At 31.9% G+C, this 19342-nt stretch overlaps 2 protein-coding genes across 2 annotated transcripts; both read left to right on the top strand.

Annotated features, from left to right (window-relative positions):
* The first annotated feature begins 389 nt into the window (after positions 1–389).
* On the top strand, positions 390–9429 carry LOC110693528 (telomerase Cajal body protein 1-like). The gene is made up of 14 exons (XM_021870648.1): positions 390–769; positions 868–930; positions 1891–1946; positions 2441–2521; positions 2779–2852; positions 3116–3198; positions 3403–3509; positions 5582–5724; positions 5823–5870; positions 7051–7103; positions 7561–7645; positions 7737–7803; positions 7922–8038; positions 9014–9429. The coding sequence occupies exons 1-14, from the start codon at positions 573–575 to the stop codon at positions 9124–9126; spliced, it is 1287 nt and encodes a 428-aa protein (XP_021726340.1). The 5' UTR covers positions 390–572; the 3' UTR covers positions 9127–9429.
* A 3722-nt stretch (positions 9430–13151) lies between these two features.
* Positions 13152–16641, top strand: LOC110693527. The gene is made up of 3 exons (XM_021870647.1): positions 13152–15263; positions 15790–15954; positions 16190–16641. The coding sequence occupies exons 1-3, from the start codon at positions 14226–14228 to the stop codon at positions 16565–16567; spliced, it is 1581 nt and encodes a 526-aa protein (XP_021726339.1). The 5' UTR covers positions 13152–14225; the 3' UTR covers positions 16568–16641.
* The last annotated feature ends 2701 nt before the right edge of the window (positions 16642–19342 follow it).

Raw genomic sequence — 19342 nt, 5'->3', positions numbered from 1 at the left:
TGATAGGCATGGTCTAGATGTGACTTACATAAGTTTAGCTAACTGAAGAACTCTCCAAACCCGACACAAAAATAGTCTAACCTAACATAAACTTACCACAAAACAAGACAATCCATATGACAACTCACTTTTTGACCATTTGCAAGAAAAAAGTACTTTGTATAAGGTTACTTGATGCAGGGATTCCTTTACCCTTTCCTCTTGTTTCAAAGAGCCTAACCCGTTAATTATATAAAATGTTCCAATCCAATAGAGTCAATTGGTGAAACACAAACCTGGTATGCGAGTCAAATTGTGCATGAGCTAAAACTAAAGTTGCGAAAAGTTCGATTTTTGGGTTGTTTCGAACACCATGAGGTCCATTCCATTGACATAGATTGTGAATTTGTACACAGGCCCGGCTTGTGCTAAGCTGCGAACTCTAGTTTCTCATATTCTTTCTGGCTGCCCAACAAATCAACAATAGATGAAAGACTATAATAACTACAGTAGATACTAGTGACTCAAGGCTCAAGCTTCCTAGAAAATAAAAAAACCGAGTGAAGTTGGCAGCTCTAATACCCAGTGCTTCAATGGCGGAAGAGCAGCCGCAACAAGAAGATGAACAAGAACAACACTTTGAAGAAAACGATGAAACCATTGATAATCAAAGTGAAGTTTATTCATGGCCAGAAATTAGGTTCGACATTCAACCTCACAGAAACTACCATTTTCATCGCCAATTTCGCTCTCATTCTAACCCTAACAACTTCCTCAAATCCGCCAAATGGTACTCTTTCTCTCTCCTCCTCCTCCTCTTCATTTCTGATTTTTGTTTACAATTTTATTCAATTTTTTAAATTTAATTTTACTGTTGATTTTGTGCAGGTCGCCTGATGGTTCATGCTTCCTTACCAGTTCTGATGATAACACTTTTCGCCTCTTCTCATTGTCAGTATTTCTTTCTCTTTTATTTTTATTTCTAGGTTTGCAATTATAAAACAAAGTAATACTTTGATAGGCGGTAATAAACTATGCTAATGGTAATGAATTTATTTGTAACAAAGTTTCGTGCCAATAACGAAACTCCATCCCAAAGAGCATTATAACTGCGGTAATGTTGTTTTATGAGTAATTTAGTGAGATATTTGTAAGTGGACAAACATTATCATAGACATTAGCCTGAGCCGTTGCTTCCAAAATGTAAATTCATTACTCCCTCCGTCCCTTAATTAGATTCCTACTTCTTTCTATTATGTGGGGAATAAATGCTAGAAGTAGGAATTTTATTAAGGGACGGAGGGAGTGGTGTTTATCGAATGAGCCTTTACGGTCTTTAATATTTGTATGTTATGGTTCTTTCACACGGGGACAGTCCCTTGATACGATTATTTGAGTTTATTGATTTGTCCGTAGTGTCTGATTTTCCATAGTACATTGTGCCAACATCAATAGGTAGCCATCTAAGTTGTATTGAAATTGAGATGTCTTGGAGTGTGGGTAAAGATTAAACTGAAGTGGGAGAATGGAGAAAGCTATAGAGAGATGAAGGGAACTTATGTATCATTTTTTGTTAGATGTTAGCTAAGTAATAGTCCGCTAAATAGCTAGACTCTATAAATTAATGTAAGAAATTTATGGAACTGAAATTGTATATCAGAACTACTCTTCTAACCTTGACATTATTGTTTTTATTCTATTTTATTACTCAAAAATTCACCTCAAAATTTAGTGAATGTATTTGTGTATAACGCTGACACGAAGACAGAAAAAAAGTCTCTTCTTAGTAGCTAGCACAAAGCACTCTAGCAGTAGGCGATTATGATTTGCTGTTCTCATACTCTCCTTCTGCTCATTATATACATTAGCGAGATAATTTTGATTACTGTTAACTTGTTTCTTTTTATGCAGGCCTGATAATGAAAGTGATTACCCGAATGGGTCTTTTTCCTCTGATCCCGATGAAGGTGAGAATTTACTTCGCAAAACTATTAATGATTGCGGAATCCCTTTTCTTACTGACAGCTATTCTGCCTAAATCTGGAGAAAATGAAAAGTACTCCGTACTAATTTCTGCCTTACTATCTTTGAGTCAATTGCTTAAAGTACCAGTATGTATATGATCTGCACATAATTTGAATGCTGATGCCTGATTACATGACCTGCCTTGTGAACCTGTCTAATTCATGTATACATGAACATAAAATTTTTGCTTTATTGCAAATAGAATTGACCAAGCTTCATGTAAATCTCTTTCTTAATTAATGTGGGGCTATACCTAACTTAGAAGAGTTAATTTTGAGAAAAAACTCCATAAAATGCTTTTTATGTTTCAACTTTTTGTGGTGAATTTTTCTGCTATCATCTCAAGCATACTGTAGCCCCCCCCCCCTCCCTTTTCTTCTCTTCCCTCCCCGGAATATGGAGGAATAGCTTTCTGAAGTTTATTGTCTGGGTGCAGATTCATATGCTGCCAACCTTGTCATAAATGAAGGGGAGTCTGTGTATGACTATTGTTGGTACCCTTACATGTCAGCTTCAGGTATGTGACTACAGGCTCTTAACCTCCTTTTGTTCATGTATATTTAAGTCATACTCCATAATGGAAGATTTTACATGTTCAGTGATGTTTATGTATAGCATCTCTGGTTTAGTGTGCCTTTATTGCAGTTCCTTTCATGAGGCTCCTGCTTAAAGCAATAACAATTTAATCTTACATCAGTGAGTGCAGAGATGCTATCTCCATTAGACCCTTGAATATTGATATATAATATCATTGCCCTTGTTTTTTATCTCCAGATACGACTAGCTGTGTTTTTGCTACAACTACTCGTGACCACCCTATTCATCTTTGGGATTCAACTACCGGTGAGGTGCTGTGCCTTTATTGTAAATCTTCTGCTTAAGAGTCTGCTGTAGATTTCAATTGCCAATGTTCTCATGATCATCTTATTGCCTTAACATCTTTCAAATAATTGCTCAAAGTCTATAATGCTTTCTTCTTTGACTTTTTTAAAAGCTATCTTATTTGTTTTTATTCTTTGTATTTACCATATATCAAGCCTAAAACTCTTGGCTTCTGTCTTCCTCTTTTTAGCACTTAATTATTTTTCTAATTATAAATTTGTTTTTGCAGCTACGCTGTACATATCGAGCTTTTGATGCTATGGATGAGATTACTGCTGCCTTTTCGGTTGCTTTCAACCCTACTGGAACCAAGTATATGACATGAGTTGCTTGAAGGATTCTTTGTTCTCTTGCTTTTCTAGTGTTCACTTTATATTTGTATGTTGTCAAGTTCAGGCATTGAAGTTCTGCCACCAAATTTTAGGAACTGCACCTAAGTTATACTGTTTGCATTATTTGACAATGATTAAGTGATTTATCTCATTCTTGTCTTTTTCCTTGTTTCTCAATTCCTAGGATATTTGCTGGGTACAATAAAACACTGAGGGTATTTGATGTGCATCGCCCGGGTAAAGATTTCAAACAACATTCAACTCTTCAAGGATCCAAAGAAGGGCAGTCTGGTACAGCGTTCTGCCTTTTCAGATACTAGTACAACTTATGCAAATGCGTTGGATTGTGATTGAAGAATTTTAACCTTAATTGTTGGTTTAAGGCTTGATAGAAGAGTCTTGATGGTTGATAAGAATTAACATCAATTACATTATACTAAAGGCGAATCTGGTATGACACTTGTCAGGTTTTTATTAAAAAAATTCCCGCTACTTTTACTTTCCTTTTTTTAACAAATATTTATGAACATTATTTTATAATATCCTATAATATTTAACTTTCAATTTGACAACTATATATAAAGTATATTCTACATGCATTCAATGAAAATATTTTGACATATAATATTTTATAATAGGTATTTTATGGAAAAGAAAATCAAGTATTTGTTTCAATTAAAAATATTGATTTTTATTTTTAATTAATTATTGTAAAATTAACATTATAATTTATAAATATGCTAAGTAAAAACCGTGCATTGCATGGGACTTAAACTAGTTTAGGAAAAGGGCGAAAGAGTAGACTGCAAGTATCTAGGCATGAAAATTAGATAAAGATCTCTCAATTATGCAATTCAAAGCATCTAATTACATGTTCAATTATGTTGACTTCCTAATGCTGTATATACATGCCCTCCCCCCTCCCCTCTCTGCGGGCATATTCTGATAGGTGTGAGGTGTTGGTTGTACTTGTTCAGTGATACACTATGCTGGCACCATAATGCTTTTATGTCACACGGATCTGTGCTCTCCTAAATTTCACGTAAACCTATCACACTGGTGAAAAGGGAAGTTCACGGCATTAAGATGTTCAGACCTACTCTATATCGTCTTTGGAGTGAGTCACTTATGGTATTCTGACTTGAGAATAATGTGTCATGGCTCCGCACATGCATACAAAAACATAGAGAATAAAAGGAGATAGGAATTTCTTTCTCTCAGAAATTTCCACTGCCATATCCAATTCTATCTAGTTTCCTAGAAATATCATTTGTTTATATACTTTTAGGTCATTGTTAGGTTACTTGTAATTGGGTAGGTGTCATTTTTCCGACAGTTATTATATGAAATTTTTTTACTCTCTCCACGCGCGAGTGCACACACACACACACTCTCTCTCTCTGTCTCTCTCTCTCTACGCGCGCGCGCGCGCACACACACACACACACTTGTTTTCCCTTATCTAGATGGGAACGTCATTTAGGGTATTGGGATAACAATTGTGTTAGGATTCAACCTCCTTTCCATGTTTTCGATGTTTTCCTAGACTTTTCTAGGCTTTAGATTTCATAAACATTCTGTCAATCCAGTGTTAAACAATGTAAATCTAAAAAGAAGCTCTTTTAGGGAGCAAGTGATGATTAAAAATACAGAAGTTTCCTAGCAAGTGATGTCTTTCTTTAATGCTTGTGTGTTATTAGACTTCTAAAGATATTGTGTTGTCACATGCAATTTAGTGTCCTAACTCACTAGACACTATAAGGAATTCATGATTTGATCTTGTTTGTGCCCCCCTCGACTAGCTCGGCTGTCACAAATCCCAGTCACCCGTACTCCGTCACCAAAAAGATAGGAATGGCCCTTTAGGTCTAGATCCAGATTCTAGCTTGTGTTGCTTTGCGCTTACAAGCCCATTTCCCAAAAGGCTTGCGCTCTTGTTCACAGAAGACAAGAGCGCGCTGTAGGATCCGGTGTCAAAAACCTGGCCTGTGATTGTATGTTTATAATTATGCTTTTGTTAGGAATATGTGTTTCTCAAGGAATGTGTCGGTTAGTGAAGTGAATATTAGCATTTTAAACCTCCAATCTCTAATGGCTGGCATAATCAAGGTAGTAGTAACTTAATCAGTTTTAACGAATATCTATTTATCTTCTGTCATGTTGTACTTCAGATGATTATTAATAAAAATCCTGAACATATTTTCAGATTTCCACAATGGGAAAAATTCAGCTGATAGAGAGCGGAGAGGGTAGCAAAAGAATAGGCCAAATTAGAATTTTATTTTATCTTTCTTTCTAATTGTTATTCTTTTGGTCAGATACCTGTTTTCATTAGGTTACCTACTGTTGTTTGCCATGTGTAGGTATCATATCTGCAATTGCTTTTTCTCCTGCAAACTCTGGTATGTTTGCTACTGGTTCTTATGACCAGACTACTGCCATATATAGTGAAGACAATATGGAACTCTTGTATCTTTTACATGGACAAGAAGGCGGGATTACACATGTAAGTTTTCTGTTAACTGCTCAGTTGTTTTGATTCTTGTGGTGATTACTGATTTATCACTTGGCAATTTATTTTTGTACAATTTTAATATTATGCAGTTACAGTTCTCAAAGGATGGCAACTATTTATATACAGGTGCTCGGAAGGTGAGGCTTTTCCTTCAGTCTGTAGATATATGGGCATACAAAAAGTTGTGGTTATTGATAACCTTTGGAGGATGTTTGAGCAATATATTCATCTCTTTTATAGGTCCTTTTGTCTTAGTTGTTGTTAGAATGCTGAATAAATATTCAATGGAACTTTAGTGTCTTCAGATTTGCTAGGTGCAACTGTTAGTACAAACAGATATTTGAAATCGTGCTTCTAAGCCAGATCTTGTTACTCTGATGCATAGGTTTCTAGTATAAGAAAGTGATTATAACAAATAATAATTGTCATAAAAATTCTAGAACGTCATGTAGGTTGATATCTCGGTTTGGACGTCGGAGTGTGTCTGATTTTCTGAACATTGCTTTTAGCTTTTTATCCATTGAGGAGGCAAGTTCAGTCAGATATACGCACCCTTACTTTCTGAAAAAGTGAATGTGACTATGTGGGGCAGGGCAATCTTATTAGCCAGATGATGATTTTGTTAACCTCTTTCTCTTTTGACACACACATAATTTTGTGTCCATTGTAAAACATTTCTTGGGTGCATTGGTTGAGTAGGTGCTTTTATGGTATTATAGTTCTTGCTTAGGTCTTGTATCTTTTTACTTATTTTTTTATAGTCTTAATTTTTCTTTTTTAATCAATAGTCTCTGCAAATATTGACTTCAGTGTTAATTAGGTTTTTGTTGAGATACTACCAGCACTAGTAATTATGAGGATGCTTCTGTTGGTAGATCTCTAGATGCTTGAAAAATCTGGATTTAGCATTTTTTACTTCCGCTCTTACAAATGGTTTTCGAAGTACCAAATCTATGATGCCTCTTTGAAGCACATTACTTTTGTGGCTAGGGAACAGAGAAGGGAGAACAATGAAGGGATTCTGATTCAAAACTATACTTTGTAATGGGATTGCAAAAGTGGCTTTGTTTATTTTTTTTTTTTTTTAAAAAAAAAGCAGCTTTATTTATTTATTTATTTTATAATGTTGATTGTGTTGCGTAAATTAGTCACTTGTGATATTATTAATATAAGGTCTCTTGTATTGCTTGGTTTCAGATTACCTGTTAGTTTGTATATCCCTCTTGGTATAATATTCTGGATCAGTTGAATTTTAGAGGTTAATAATAAAAAGCTGCAAAATTGCTGAAGCAATTTTTTTTTTTTTTTTTTTTGAAGGATCCCTATATAATGTGCTGGGATGTGCGTAATACTGTGGAGGTTGTGTACAAGTAAGCAGTATTCTTCTCTCCTTGGTTAATATATATATTGAATATAAGGCTGTGTGCTATATACTGCTATGGCTATCAATTATAAATCAAATTGTTATTATTTATTACAATATTGGCACTGCCGCACTGCACTATATTATTACTGTATGAGGTGTTACATGCAGCCATACTTGTGCTGTTATTCCCCATATATGTGGACAATTGTTATTTACAAATTTTTCAAAATTTATGGTTTTGATTATCTGATGAGTAATAGCTGTTGCCATAGATGTAAAGTAGTTTGTGGTAAAAGCATGCAGGGTCTAATTTTCCAATTTTTTTGCCTAAATTAGTTTGTCCTTTCTCTGATTTCCTCAAATGGATGGTTTTAAGGTGCTACATTGGTGATATTCTGTACATGCTTCGCTAGATAATCAGTTGTATACAATGAACTAAGCTTCAGGGTTTCTCTCTGTAGGTTATATAGATCAACAGAACATACTAACCAGCGGATATCATTTGACATTGAGCCCATCGGTCGACATCTTGGAACAGGTGGACAGGTATGTTATTAATTCTACATTAATCTTAAGATAACTAGTAAGTGATCACAAAATCCATTATATCTTATTTGTATCTCATTCCTTTTGCTAGGATGGTTTGGTGCACATTTATGATCTGCAGACTGGGCAGTGGGCATCCAGTTTTGCAGCTGCATCAGGTATTCATTGCACTGTTCAGCATTTACAAAGTATATTGCAAGATTAACAGGATAGCTTATGTTGTTTATGTTGGATGTCAAACTAATTTTTTTCTATATCTATCATGCTCTTCTGTAGATACTGTGAATGGATTTTCCTTCCATCCATTCCTTCCAATGGCTGTCACTTCATCCGGACATCGAAGGTTTGGGTTTCCTGATGATGCTGATGATGCAGAAGTTGTCACCACAAACAGTAAGTCTTCAAACCCTGTTGCTGTTGATGCACTTAATTTCCCTTTGCTGTAGTAAAAAAATTAACTAAACCTTCATATTACATCTGGACTCTCCATGCTTAATTGCTTATGTACTCTATAGACATTGAAGCTGTCTGACCTGTCTAAAGAACTATTAGGGGCACTAGGTGATTGCCCTCGAGCTTTATTTTACTTCCTCCATATTTTTTTTCCCCTGAATTCTTAGGTACTCATTTTTTGTAGTCTTTGGTTTCTAGGACAGGTGAGTGAATGTAAGAAACAGGTGGATAAAAGTAAAATGGTAAGTGTAAGATAGAACGTAGATTAATTAAGAGTGACTAGAATGGTGTAAACATTGAGTAAGATAGGTTGAAGATGATAAAGTGTTTGCTAGGCATAGAATAACAAAGAGATCATATGTAAACAAATATTTTAATGTAAAATGTTTTGGATTAGTAATCTCAAATACTGAACTTTTAAAACTGGTATTATATAAAAATCAAAATATAAAAGGACAAAGTTGTCTGGTGTCAAGCATAAGTCAAATTATTGTGATTTTAAGAAAGTGGAGATAGTAGCTACTATTAAGCCTTTTGGCGTTAAATATTAAAGGAGATAATCCTAGACATTAAGGTCTTCTTATCTGTCTAAGAGAGTGGTTTGGAAACCTCATAGTGATCTGTTCATACAAGTGCATTCTTTATGAAACCAAAAAACAAGTGACTTCTTAAAAGAATTGAAGTTCAGACTTCAGAGTTTTTTATGTTTCAGATAATAATTATGAATAATGAGGTGCTTAGAGAGTTAGAGTTAGGGTGTAATTTTTGTTTTATTAACTGAATTTTGTTAGTAGAAACTTATTGTAAATCATATGAATTAATGTGTGCATCTTGTTTGTCAAGGCTTGCAAATGAATTTTTTATTCTTGGCAAATCCATACCAAGGTAACTTGTCTCCTTCACCTGTTCATTTAGGTAATGAGAATTGTGCTTCTGTCTGGGGGTTCTCCTATACTTCAGCGGCAGAAAACATGATGAGCATCGACAATGGAGATTCGGATCCAAAGTTGGAAGATGAGAAGTTGTAGAGGAGCTTAGGTGACTCTACACTGTCAATTTCTGAGAGGCATGAAAAGTGTTCAGGTTCTGCAATTTCATTGAACAATCTAGACTTCATTTTCGTGTAAGTCAAGCACTATCATTAGCCTATTGTAGCTTGTGAATATGTAGCATTTAGACTGTACAAGTTGGCTTGGTGCCATATCTTATATTTCTTGCGTGCTAGATAGCTAACTTAGATCATTGCCAGGAATGAGCCATGTCAGGTTTATGGGTTTTCAACTTTGAAGTACAGTTGGTTTGATAAAATTTACCAAGTTATAGGTTTCTTATTGTTTCGAACGGAAAAGTATATAGATTATCTAGCCTGCCCTTTTCGAATCGATGACCTATGTGCAAGGTGACCTATATGGACGCATCATGAAATGTTGGTATAAGTTAATGATATTCATGTGTTTGGCAGTACTAGTTCATTCTGAATAAAACCATTGTAAGTGCACTCAAGATTCAAAAATATCCCCTCTCACAAACGTGAGAGCACTCAAGCATGTAACTTACAAGCTAAAATAATGGAAAGATCTTAGAAGGTATATGTCAGTCTGTTGAGTCTGTTGTAACCCCAACAGTCCCAAACTGAAGGCCAGTCCTAAACCGGCGTTGTTGAGGCTGTCTTAATCCTACCTTACCTTAACTCTCGTCAGTGACTAAGCTATAGGACTTAACCATGGAAGATTGGAAGGGTTTGGCATGAATTTAATCCTATGTTTGAACTTGCCTTCAGCCGCCCTTTTGATGCAAGCCAGGCAGTGAAGGTTCAAGCACTGGTTACTTCAAGACAATTCTCTATAGTTGCATCAATAAGTCACTAAATCTACCCCAACACACCGTGACATTTTCTCCATTCAATCCTAAGAAACAATTGAAAAACACATCAGTGATATTTGACATATTTACAATCCTAAGTATTATTTGACATGTTTATAAATGTTTACAAAGCAAAGTATTATTCTCTCCGTATTTTAAAGCAAAGTCCAACCCAAAATAAGAAGGAAAAATATTACTCCATAATATTGATGGAAAATTATGTTGATAGTTAAAGTTTTGGTTGGACTTTCTTTCATGTGATCAATATATTAATATTTTTGACTTAAAATATCCTTAGCAAAACTTAACTTTCAACATAATTTTCCATCAATCATAGCTAAAGCAAATAATTTTGAAAAATATCATCATAATATCGTAATCATTTTTCAATCACAAAGTTTCATATGTGGCTGGCTCAGCCACAATATAATAGTTTTATTTTTTATTTTAAAAATCTTTTTCTCTCTCTTCTCTAACTCCTCTTTCTCTCCCCTCTTTTAATTTCTTCTTCTCCACTTAGCCACTCATTTCACCCCCTTCACTAAGCTATTTTTTCTTTCTCTCTCCTCTTTTTCTCTCCTCCTTTCTCCAAAAAAGGGCAGCATACTTGCAAAACAAACCACCTGCAATTACAAAGGAAGAACGCATGTCCTCCACCAACCCGTCGTCGTACTCCGTGAGCTCCACGTACTCCGTCGTCAAAAAAAAACTTACAGGTTGTTATTTGACGTGAAATATTCAGCCGTAAAAACTCTAGATCTGGAGTTTTCGTGGTCGAATTTGGCCTTTTTAGCCTTATTTGAAGTGAAATGCGAAGCCATTGTTAATTTTAAAAGTATTTGTTCGATTTTTTTTTTTTTTAACGATTTGGTTGTGGGTTCGGTTGGATCTATGTTTGTTTGTGGGTTTGGTGTATGGTGGTGGTGGTGGTGGTGGCATGGCGTATTGGGGGTGGGGCTAGTGGCATTTTGGGGGTGGTGGTGGGTCAAGAGTTGCTAGGTCGGGGTTACTTAAGGGGTTACTAGATGAGTAGGTCGGGGGTTACTAGATAAGTTACTTAAGTAGGGTTACTTGAAGGGGTCACTTAGGGGATTATCTGGGAGGTTATTTAAGTGAGGTTACTTGAGGGGTTACTTAAGTGGGGTTACTTAAGGGATTACTAAGTCGGAAGGGTTACTAAGTCGGAGGGGTTACTAGAAGGGTTACTTGGTCCGGTTAGGGGTTACTAGATGGGTACTTGAGGGGTTACTTGGTCCGCTCAGGGGTTACTTGGTCTGGTTAGGGGTTACTAGGTTTGGTCAGGGGTTACTTGGTCCGGTCAGGGGTTACTAGGTTTGATCAGGGGTTACTTGGTTGGAAGGGTTATTAGGTTGGTGGGGTTACTTTGTCATTTGCTGATTTGGCACCATGTCGCATAGTGCGGCACCAGAAACGCGCTGTTTTTCAATAACTATTGCTATTTTAATACTCCCTCTATTCTATATTGATCCACTTTGATCAATATTGTCTCACAAGAAGATTCTAAGTAGAAAGATCAATATAAAACGGATGAAATAATATTTTAAACGATTCTATGAAGTCGACTTAATTGCGCGTCATTCTTACATTACATTGTAATCTTGTAGCATAATTGCATGATAATTTTCAATAATATTGCCATTGTAATTAAATTTAGAGGATTCTATGACGTCAACTTGATCAATTTAACGTCACATGTAATCTTTTTGGCATAATTACACGATCATTTTTCAATTATTACAGCTATTGAAATCACCTTTAGAGGATTTTATGATGTTTAATGACGCAATGTCTTACGTATGTCATAGTATGTAATCTTTTTGGCATAATTATACGATCATTTTTCAAGTATTACAACTATTGAAATCACCTTTAAAGGATTTTATGATGTTTAATGACGCAATGCCTTATGTCAAACTTAAAACCTATAGCTCTTTCACGAGGCTATTTAAGTGGCCTTCTTTTCCAAAAATCATTGAATCTTTCATCTCTTGGAAATTAAAAAGCATTCTCTCTTTCTCCAAAAAAAATAAAGCATTCTCAAAAACCTTAGCATTTGCCTTAAGGCATCAATTCTTAGCAACTTGTTAGTTTGATGGCTGAAGTGCATGGAAAGCTGGTTTCAAGTAGAGCTATTCTCCTCAATTAGATAAGTTCTTTTTATTTATTTGTCTATCAAATTTTTAGTACTTGTGATATCACTCGATCTGAACATTTGATCAAAATTTAGGTTTGGGAATTTCAATTTTTTTAAGCGAATGCATTGACATAAATGACTTATTTGATTAAATTTCTTGGGTTAAAATTGTCATTTCTTAACGCGTTTTCAATTATAAATCCCAAATAAAGTATTGAAAATGTGAAATTAGTGTTAACTTTTAAGAAATAATAAAGGTCAACTACAACTCAAAATTTTAATTTTGTTTGTAAATTGTTTAATAACAGTAAAACTAAAATTTGGCCAAAGTTGAGGTTTTCACCCCGATAAATTGTGGGATGGGTTAGATTTGATTAAAGAAATTCTCAATCATATATTCAACCTAAAAATAAATCTGACCCAGCGTAATGGTAACACCAACCCTATGTTGATTACTCCTGCCATAACCATTTAATAAAAAAATAGTGGACTAGTTGTTTGATTTAGTTGGATTTTGATGAAAAAATAAAAAAACTCCTTTAAATTATTTAAAAAGGACTAGAATAATTTGTGTCCCTTATTTGTTGATAATTTGATGTTAGTTTATTGATGAGGTTAATTTGATTTTAGTATATAAGTTTCTAACAAAAGTTTCAAAATTTTCATGTTATGTTATGAACATATATTTTCAAGTCCAAAAATATCATACATACTTCGTCCCTTTTTATTAATCATAACATCAATTTTAATTAACAATTAATACATTAATTAACATATGGAGTGTTTTTTTTTTACCTCATACTCTGTACTTCGTGTATTTTTCGATAAATATAAATTAAAATAGATAAGACATTTTATTACAATATTACATGAATTTATTAATGAATGAGGAGATTTAGTTATATAAATGATTTATTTTTATTTCTATGAAAAAATTGATTCATTTCAATGAAATTAAATAAAATTAATTACTTCCTTTATAATTTGTTTTTTATAAAATAAATCATGATAAAGATACAAAAATTAAGAAAATAAATCATATTAAATTAAAATAATATGATTTATTTCCTTGTTTTTTATATCTTTATTATGTTATTCTTAACTACTCCATCTTTTTTGTTTTTTCCATTTTTCATTTTAGATCTTCTTATATGTTTTACCCACTTTGCTTTATTCTACATAATAATTCATTTTCTTATTATATCTTACTTTATTCACCTTATTCCTATACAAACCTCGTATTTTTACATTTTTTTCTTTTACTTCATTTTACACTCGCTCACATATTCTTCAATTTTTGTATATTCATTATAAATCTAAGTTACCTTTAGCAAACTTTTGGAAAATTTATCTAGTGAAGCCTACGGTAATTAAAAAAATTAGAACTTAATTTAAATTCAAAATTCCAATTTTCAAGTTATTAGTCTTTGCCATATCACACCTAAGTAGATGAAAAATCATAAACGTATCATGTCTTGTACATTGTACAACAAATGTGATGTTTACATTTAAAAATTAAGGTACCATCTTTTATACACTTTATCATATTAGCTAGCTAGCTCACACATACATAATGTTAATTAATGTGTTAGCTAGCTTAACTAGTAAAGTCTATGGAAGATTGGATTTTGAATTTTGATATATGAAGCAATAAAATTATTATTATTTTTTCCACTACTACTACTACCATTACTAACATTGGTGTGGTGTTAAGTTCCTAAAATTGTTTATATTCATACATCTACGGAATACTTCATAATAAGTATCTATCCAACTTCTCTTTAAAGGTATAGCCTAAGTGTGTGTTTGTTCTATTCACCTGATTTTTACTTATTTAAATTTATCAGAACTTATTAAAACTTATTTTATGTCATCATATCATCATCATCTTCATCATCCTTATTATTATTGTTATCATCATTATTATCAATATCATCATAATCAATTCTTGTATGGTAGAAAATGATTATTACCCTTGATAGAAAATCTCAAATGATCAAAGAAAATGATTATTACCCTTGATAGAAACTCTCAAATGATCAATGAAGAGCTGGAGCAAATCAAGGATAGTTTTCTCCCTTATTAGAAGATTACAATAGTTCTGATTACATGTTTATAAAGTGGAAGAAGTTTACATATCATCATAAAAAAAAAAATCATCTTTTAAAATTTGTGTTCTTTAGCTATCTATATTCATCAATGGAGAGTAATTCAAGTATAGATGAAGATAATCCACAACAAAAAAAGCTCAAACTTTTATGTGATCTTATAGATCATACCCAAAACCCTTCACCACCTATAATTACACTTAGTGATGATGTTATTGAGCACATCATTTCTTTATTACCCATCAAATTGGCAAGCCAATCATCAATCCTCTCTAAGAGGTTTGAAAAGTCATGGCAACATTCCATTTACTTGTGTTTTAATTTTTTATTATCAAAAAAATACTCTCAGTCAGAAATTGCTGACATAGTCCATCGTGTCATCATAGGTCATTCTAATAAGAAAATTGAAACATTTCAGTTATGTCTTGATTCAAACCGTCTTGAGGATTTGATTCATATATGGCTAAGGATAGTTCTTTTAAAAAATCCTAGTGTTGTAGACTTGGATTTTTTAATGGGAAGGCCTTATGCGGGTCCCTTTGTTGTTCCTTTCCAACATTTTGATATTGAGTCCATACAACACCTAAGGTTTGCATACTGTGTGCTAAATTTTCCAACTGAAAAGTTTAAAAATCTACACTTTTTGCGTACTTTGGTCCTTAGGCATGTCAATGTAAAACCGAATTTTGTCAAAACCGTAGTTGATAATAGCCCACTCCTAGAGTCCATGGACATAGTAAAATGTTATGGTCTTCGTCACTTTAAGATCTATGCAAGTGCCTTAAAATTTTTCAAGAAACTGAAAATTGCTGATTGTTATCGGCTCGATTCAGCCTTTGTCGATGCTCCAACTCTGAGAGTTTTTCACTTCATTGGAAAACCTCGAAACTTGGATTTTAATGATAGAATGTATGAACTACAAGATGTAATGTTCAATTTTACAATCGTCCCATATGCTGTTCCAAAGAATAGAATGGAGAAATTAATGCCGTTCGTCTCACATGTTAGAGTTCTCACTATTTCTAGCACCTTGCTTGAGGTACACAACCTTTAACCTTTTTTTTTTTTTTAAATGAAAATTCACATCCTTAAAATGATTACAACTGTATTTGATTTTCATCCACCGAATTTTTTTTTTTTTTGGTCAAACTTATTAAAAATGATTTTTTTATATAAAAAAAAAATTCAAAAATTAATTTTCTAAATTTTCAAAGAACATTTTAATTAATAATTAATTTCCCAAAAAGTGATATTAAAAAAGAAAAATTAATTTTTAACAAGTTTGATTAACAAATAAATAAATAAAATAAAAAACAGGCCAATGAAAATTAAGTATAGTGATAGTCATTTTAAGGATGATTACATTAGAAACATCTTCTTTTGAGATCATTATATCTGAATTTATCTTAAAAAGTCAAACCCTTTAACTTGTACTTTTGCAAGGGGATCTTATTAACACGTATAAATTTCTTCTATAATGATCTTATATATTTGTAAAACCTATATATAAAGTTTGAATATATATTATCGAATTTGTTTAATGGAGAATTCTTGTGTGATGCTAGGATCTTTGCTCAACTTTAGAACAAGGAAAGATTAAAGGACCAAAACCTTATCTTTGGTATCTAAAGGAGGTTCAATTGCTTATGGAGACCTCAAGCTTTCTCAACCCATATGATATTATCAATTTTCTTGATAAATGCCCAGTTCTTGAGAGGTTTTTCTTTGATGTGAGTATCTCTTAATAATCTCTTAATCAAATATAAAATTTGCTTTAGTTTATTTGTTGATTGTTAAACTAATATCTTAATTAATTAGAAGAAAATTGTTAAAGAAAACAAGGGAATGCATGTTGAGTTATTGGTTTAATTTAAAGCCATATATTTCATTTCATTCATTTTCCATAATATATTTACTCATATTTAATTAAAATTCAAAATAATTAATATCTCTTTAATTGAACAGATGCAAAGTTTTGCTTTTGATAGAACTTGCCAATTGTGGTTGTTGAATGATAAAGAAAAATTTGAGCAATATGAAAAGCAACTACCCTTCCTCAAATTGGTCAAGGTCTCCAACTTCAAGTTTAGTGAAATTGAGAAACAATTGCTAAGGTTCTTCTTAGAGAAGGCGGTGAATTTGGAAACCCTAGCTATATTTGGCATGAGGAATTACCGCTTCACCAAGAAGAATGCACCTGCCATTGTCGATCTGGTTAACCTCTTGGACTCATGGAAAACATCTCCTACAGCTAAGGTGAATGTCTATAGGTATCGTCACAAAGAAGATGGTGAAATTCTTCCTGCACATCAAGATTTCATTAAGTATTATCCTTATTATTAGACCTATTTTAAGGGACTAGTACTATTGTTATTGTTGGTGTTGTTCCATTTATTTGTATTGTTTTTTTCTTTTGAGTAGTGATTTGTATTGATCACTGACTTTATTAAGGTGTTTTAGTTTAAGTTTATGTTTGTTTTGGTTGTCAAGTTTGAATGTAAGACATGAATTTGAAGTTTCTTTTGGTTAATGAAAATGGTTGTGTTTTGTTTGTCAAATAAGCTATGTATGTATCTTTCTTTTTTTTTTTTTTCTTTTTTTTTTCTTAAGGAAAGATACATGAAAGGAGATTAGGATTGTCTTCTCACATGACTATGTCTTAATCTATCAAGGTGTAAAAAATAAGAAAATTTACTATCCATTCGAGTCAATAATTATCCTGATGGGCCGGGGTAGAATAGCCGAGAAGGGCAAAAAATTTGTTGCCTAATTGCCTTCCCGATAAATATATTGTGACTTAAAAGCCGTAAAGGAGTCCAAAATAGACTTGATATCCGCCATGGGAAGGTGTAGCTTCCACGGACAATTAAAATGACCCTGTAAAATATTTATTATAGTTAGATTATCGCCTTCAATATAAACATCTGAAAATTAATCTACTAAGACCCCGTTCATTTCATCTTATTTTTGCTTAACTTAATTATTTTTACTGAACTAAAATTAATTTTGCTAGAACTAAAATTATTTTTGCTGAACTGAAATTAGTTTTACCTAATCTCTATTATATTTCTTCTTTAGAGTTACTTATTTTGGCTGAACTGAAATAATTTTACTGTACAGAAACTAAGGCCCTGTTCACTTTCCCTTAAAAAAATATTCAGTAAAATTAATTTCAGTTCAGTAAAATTAATTTTAGTTTAGCAAAAATAATTGCAGTTCAGTAAAATTAATTTTAGTTTAGCAAAAATAATTTCAGTTCAGTAAAAATTATTTCAGTTCAGTAAAAATCAGTAAACTTAAAGAAGAAATATAATAGAAAATTAGTAAAAATAATTCAGTTCAGCAAAAATAATTTCAGTTCAATAAAATTAATTTCAGTTCAATAAAAATAATTTCAGTTCAGTAAAAATAATTTCAGTTCAGTTAAAATAATTTCATTTCAGCAAAATAGGTGAAGTTAACGGACCTCATTTTACTTAAATGAACTCATTTTTGCTTAACTGAAAATTGTTTTTAATGATTGGAAATTATTTTTATAAAATATTTTTTTTTAAGGTGAATTGAACAAGGCCAAGTATCCTGTTATTAATTAATATTTGTTGTTGTTTCATATAATTTCATGATATGATTTCTATTATTCATTTTTGGATTGATTTTATTTGATCCGAACCAATATCATGATATGATTCTTATATTCTTTTTTGATTTGATTTTACCTGATCTGATCTGATCTAGTATCATGATATGATAGTTATATTCTATTTTGGTTTGATTTTGCCTAATTTGATATCATGATATGATCTATATTTACTATTTGGTTTGATTATATTTGATATAGTATCATAAAATAAATCATAATTTATTTAAACTTGGATTTATATTATTTGATATGATATCATAATATAATTTATATTCTATTTTGGTTTGATTTTATCTGATCTGGTATCATGATATGATTATTATTTTTTATGTTGGTTTTATTTTGTCTAATCTGATATCATGGTATGATCTATATTCTATTTTGGTTAGATTATCTATCTGGTATCGTGATATGATTCATATTCTATTTTAACTTGATTTTATTTGATCTGATATCTTGATGGGGATGTCGTCTTGAGAGTTCCATCCTCACCCGGGCATCTACATTTTATTCTGGTTTGATTTTAATTGATCCGGTATATCTTGATATGATTATTATTTTCTATTTTGGTTTGATTTTGTCTGATCTGATATCATGATATGTTCTATATTTTAATTTGGTTTGATTTTGTCTGATCTGATATCATGATATGATTTTTATTATATTTTGGCTGGATTTTATCTGTTTGGTATCGTGATATGATTTATATTTTATTTTAACTTGATTTTATTTGATACTCCGTATGATATCATGACATTGATTTATATTCTAATTTGGTTTGATTTGATTTTGTCTGGTCTGATATCATGATATGATTTATACGTACTCTATTTCCATTTGATTTCATTTAATATAATATCATGGTATGATATATGTTCTATTTTGGTTTGATTTTATCTAATTTAATCTCATGATTTTTGTGCCTGATTTAATATGATATAATCAATCAATTTTATGGGTTTGGGAAGATTTATTATATATGATTTAGGCCATGTTCTCTTCACCTTAAAAAACTAATATTAAGTAAAAATAATTTCATTTCGGTAAAAATAAATTCAGTTCAGTAACATTAATTTCAGTTAAGTAAAAATAATTACAGTTCAGTAAATTAAGTTCAGTTTAGTAAAATTTTGTTTTCTTAGGCCCTGTTCTCTTCACCTTAAAATAATAATATTAAGTAAAAATAATTTCAGTTCAGTAAAAATAAGTTCAGTAAAATTAATTTCAGTTCAATAAAAATAATTTCAGTTCAGTAAAAATAAGTACAATTCGGTAAAATTTAGTTTTCTTAAAGAAGAATTATAATAGAAAATCAGTAAAAATAATTTCAGTTCAGTAAAAATAATTTAAGTTTAGTAAAAATAATTTCAGTTCAGTAAAATTAAGTTAGTTCTGTAAAAATAATTGCAGTTCAGCAAAATTAAGGTGAATCAAACAGGGCCTTAAAGAAGAATTATAATAGAAAATCAGTAAAAATA

The sequence above is a fragment of the Chenopodium quinoa genome, unplaced genomic scaffold, assembly GCF_001683475.1.
Source record: "Chenopodium quinoa cultivar QQ74 unplaced genomic scaffold, ASM168347v1, whole genome shotgun sequence".
NCBI classification, from domain to species: Eukaryota; Viridiplantae; Streptophyta; class Magnoliopsida; order Caryophyllales; family Amaranthaceae; genus Chenopodium; species Chenopodium quinoa.
This window is presented reverse-complemented; position numbering and strand designations above follow the sequence as displayed.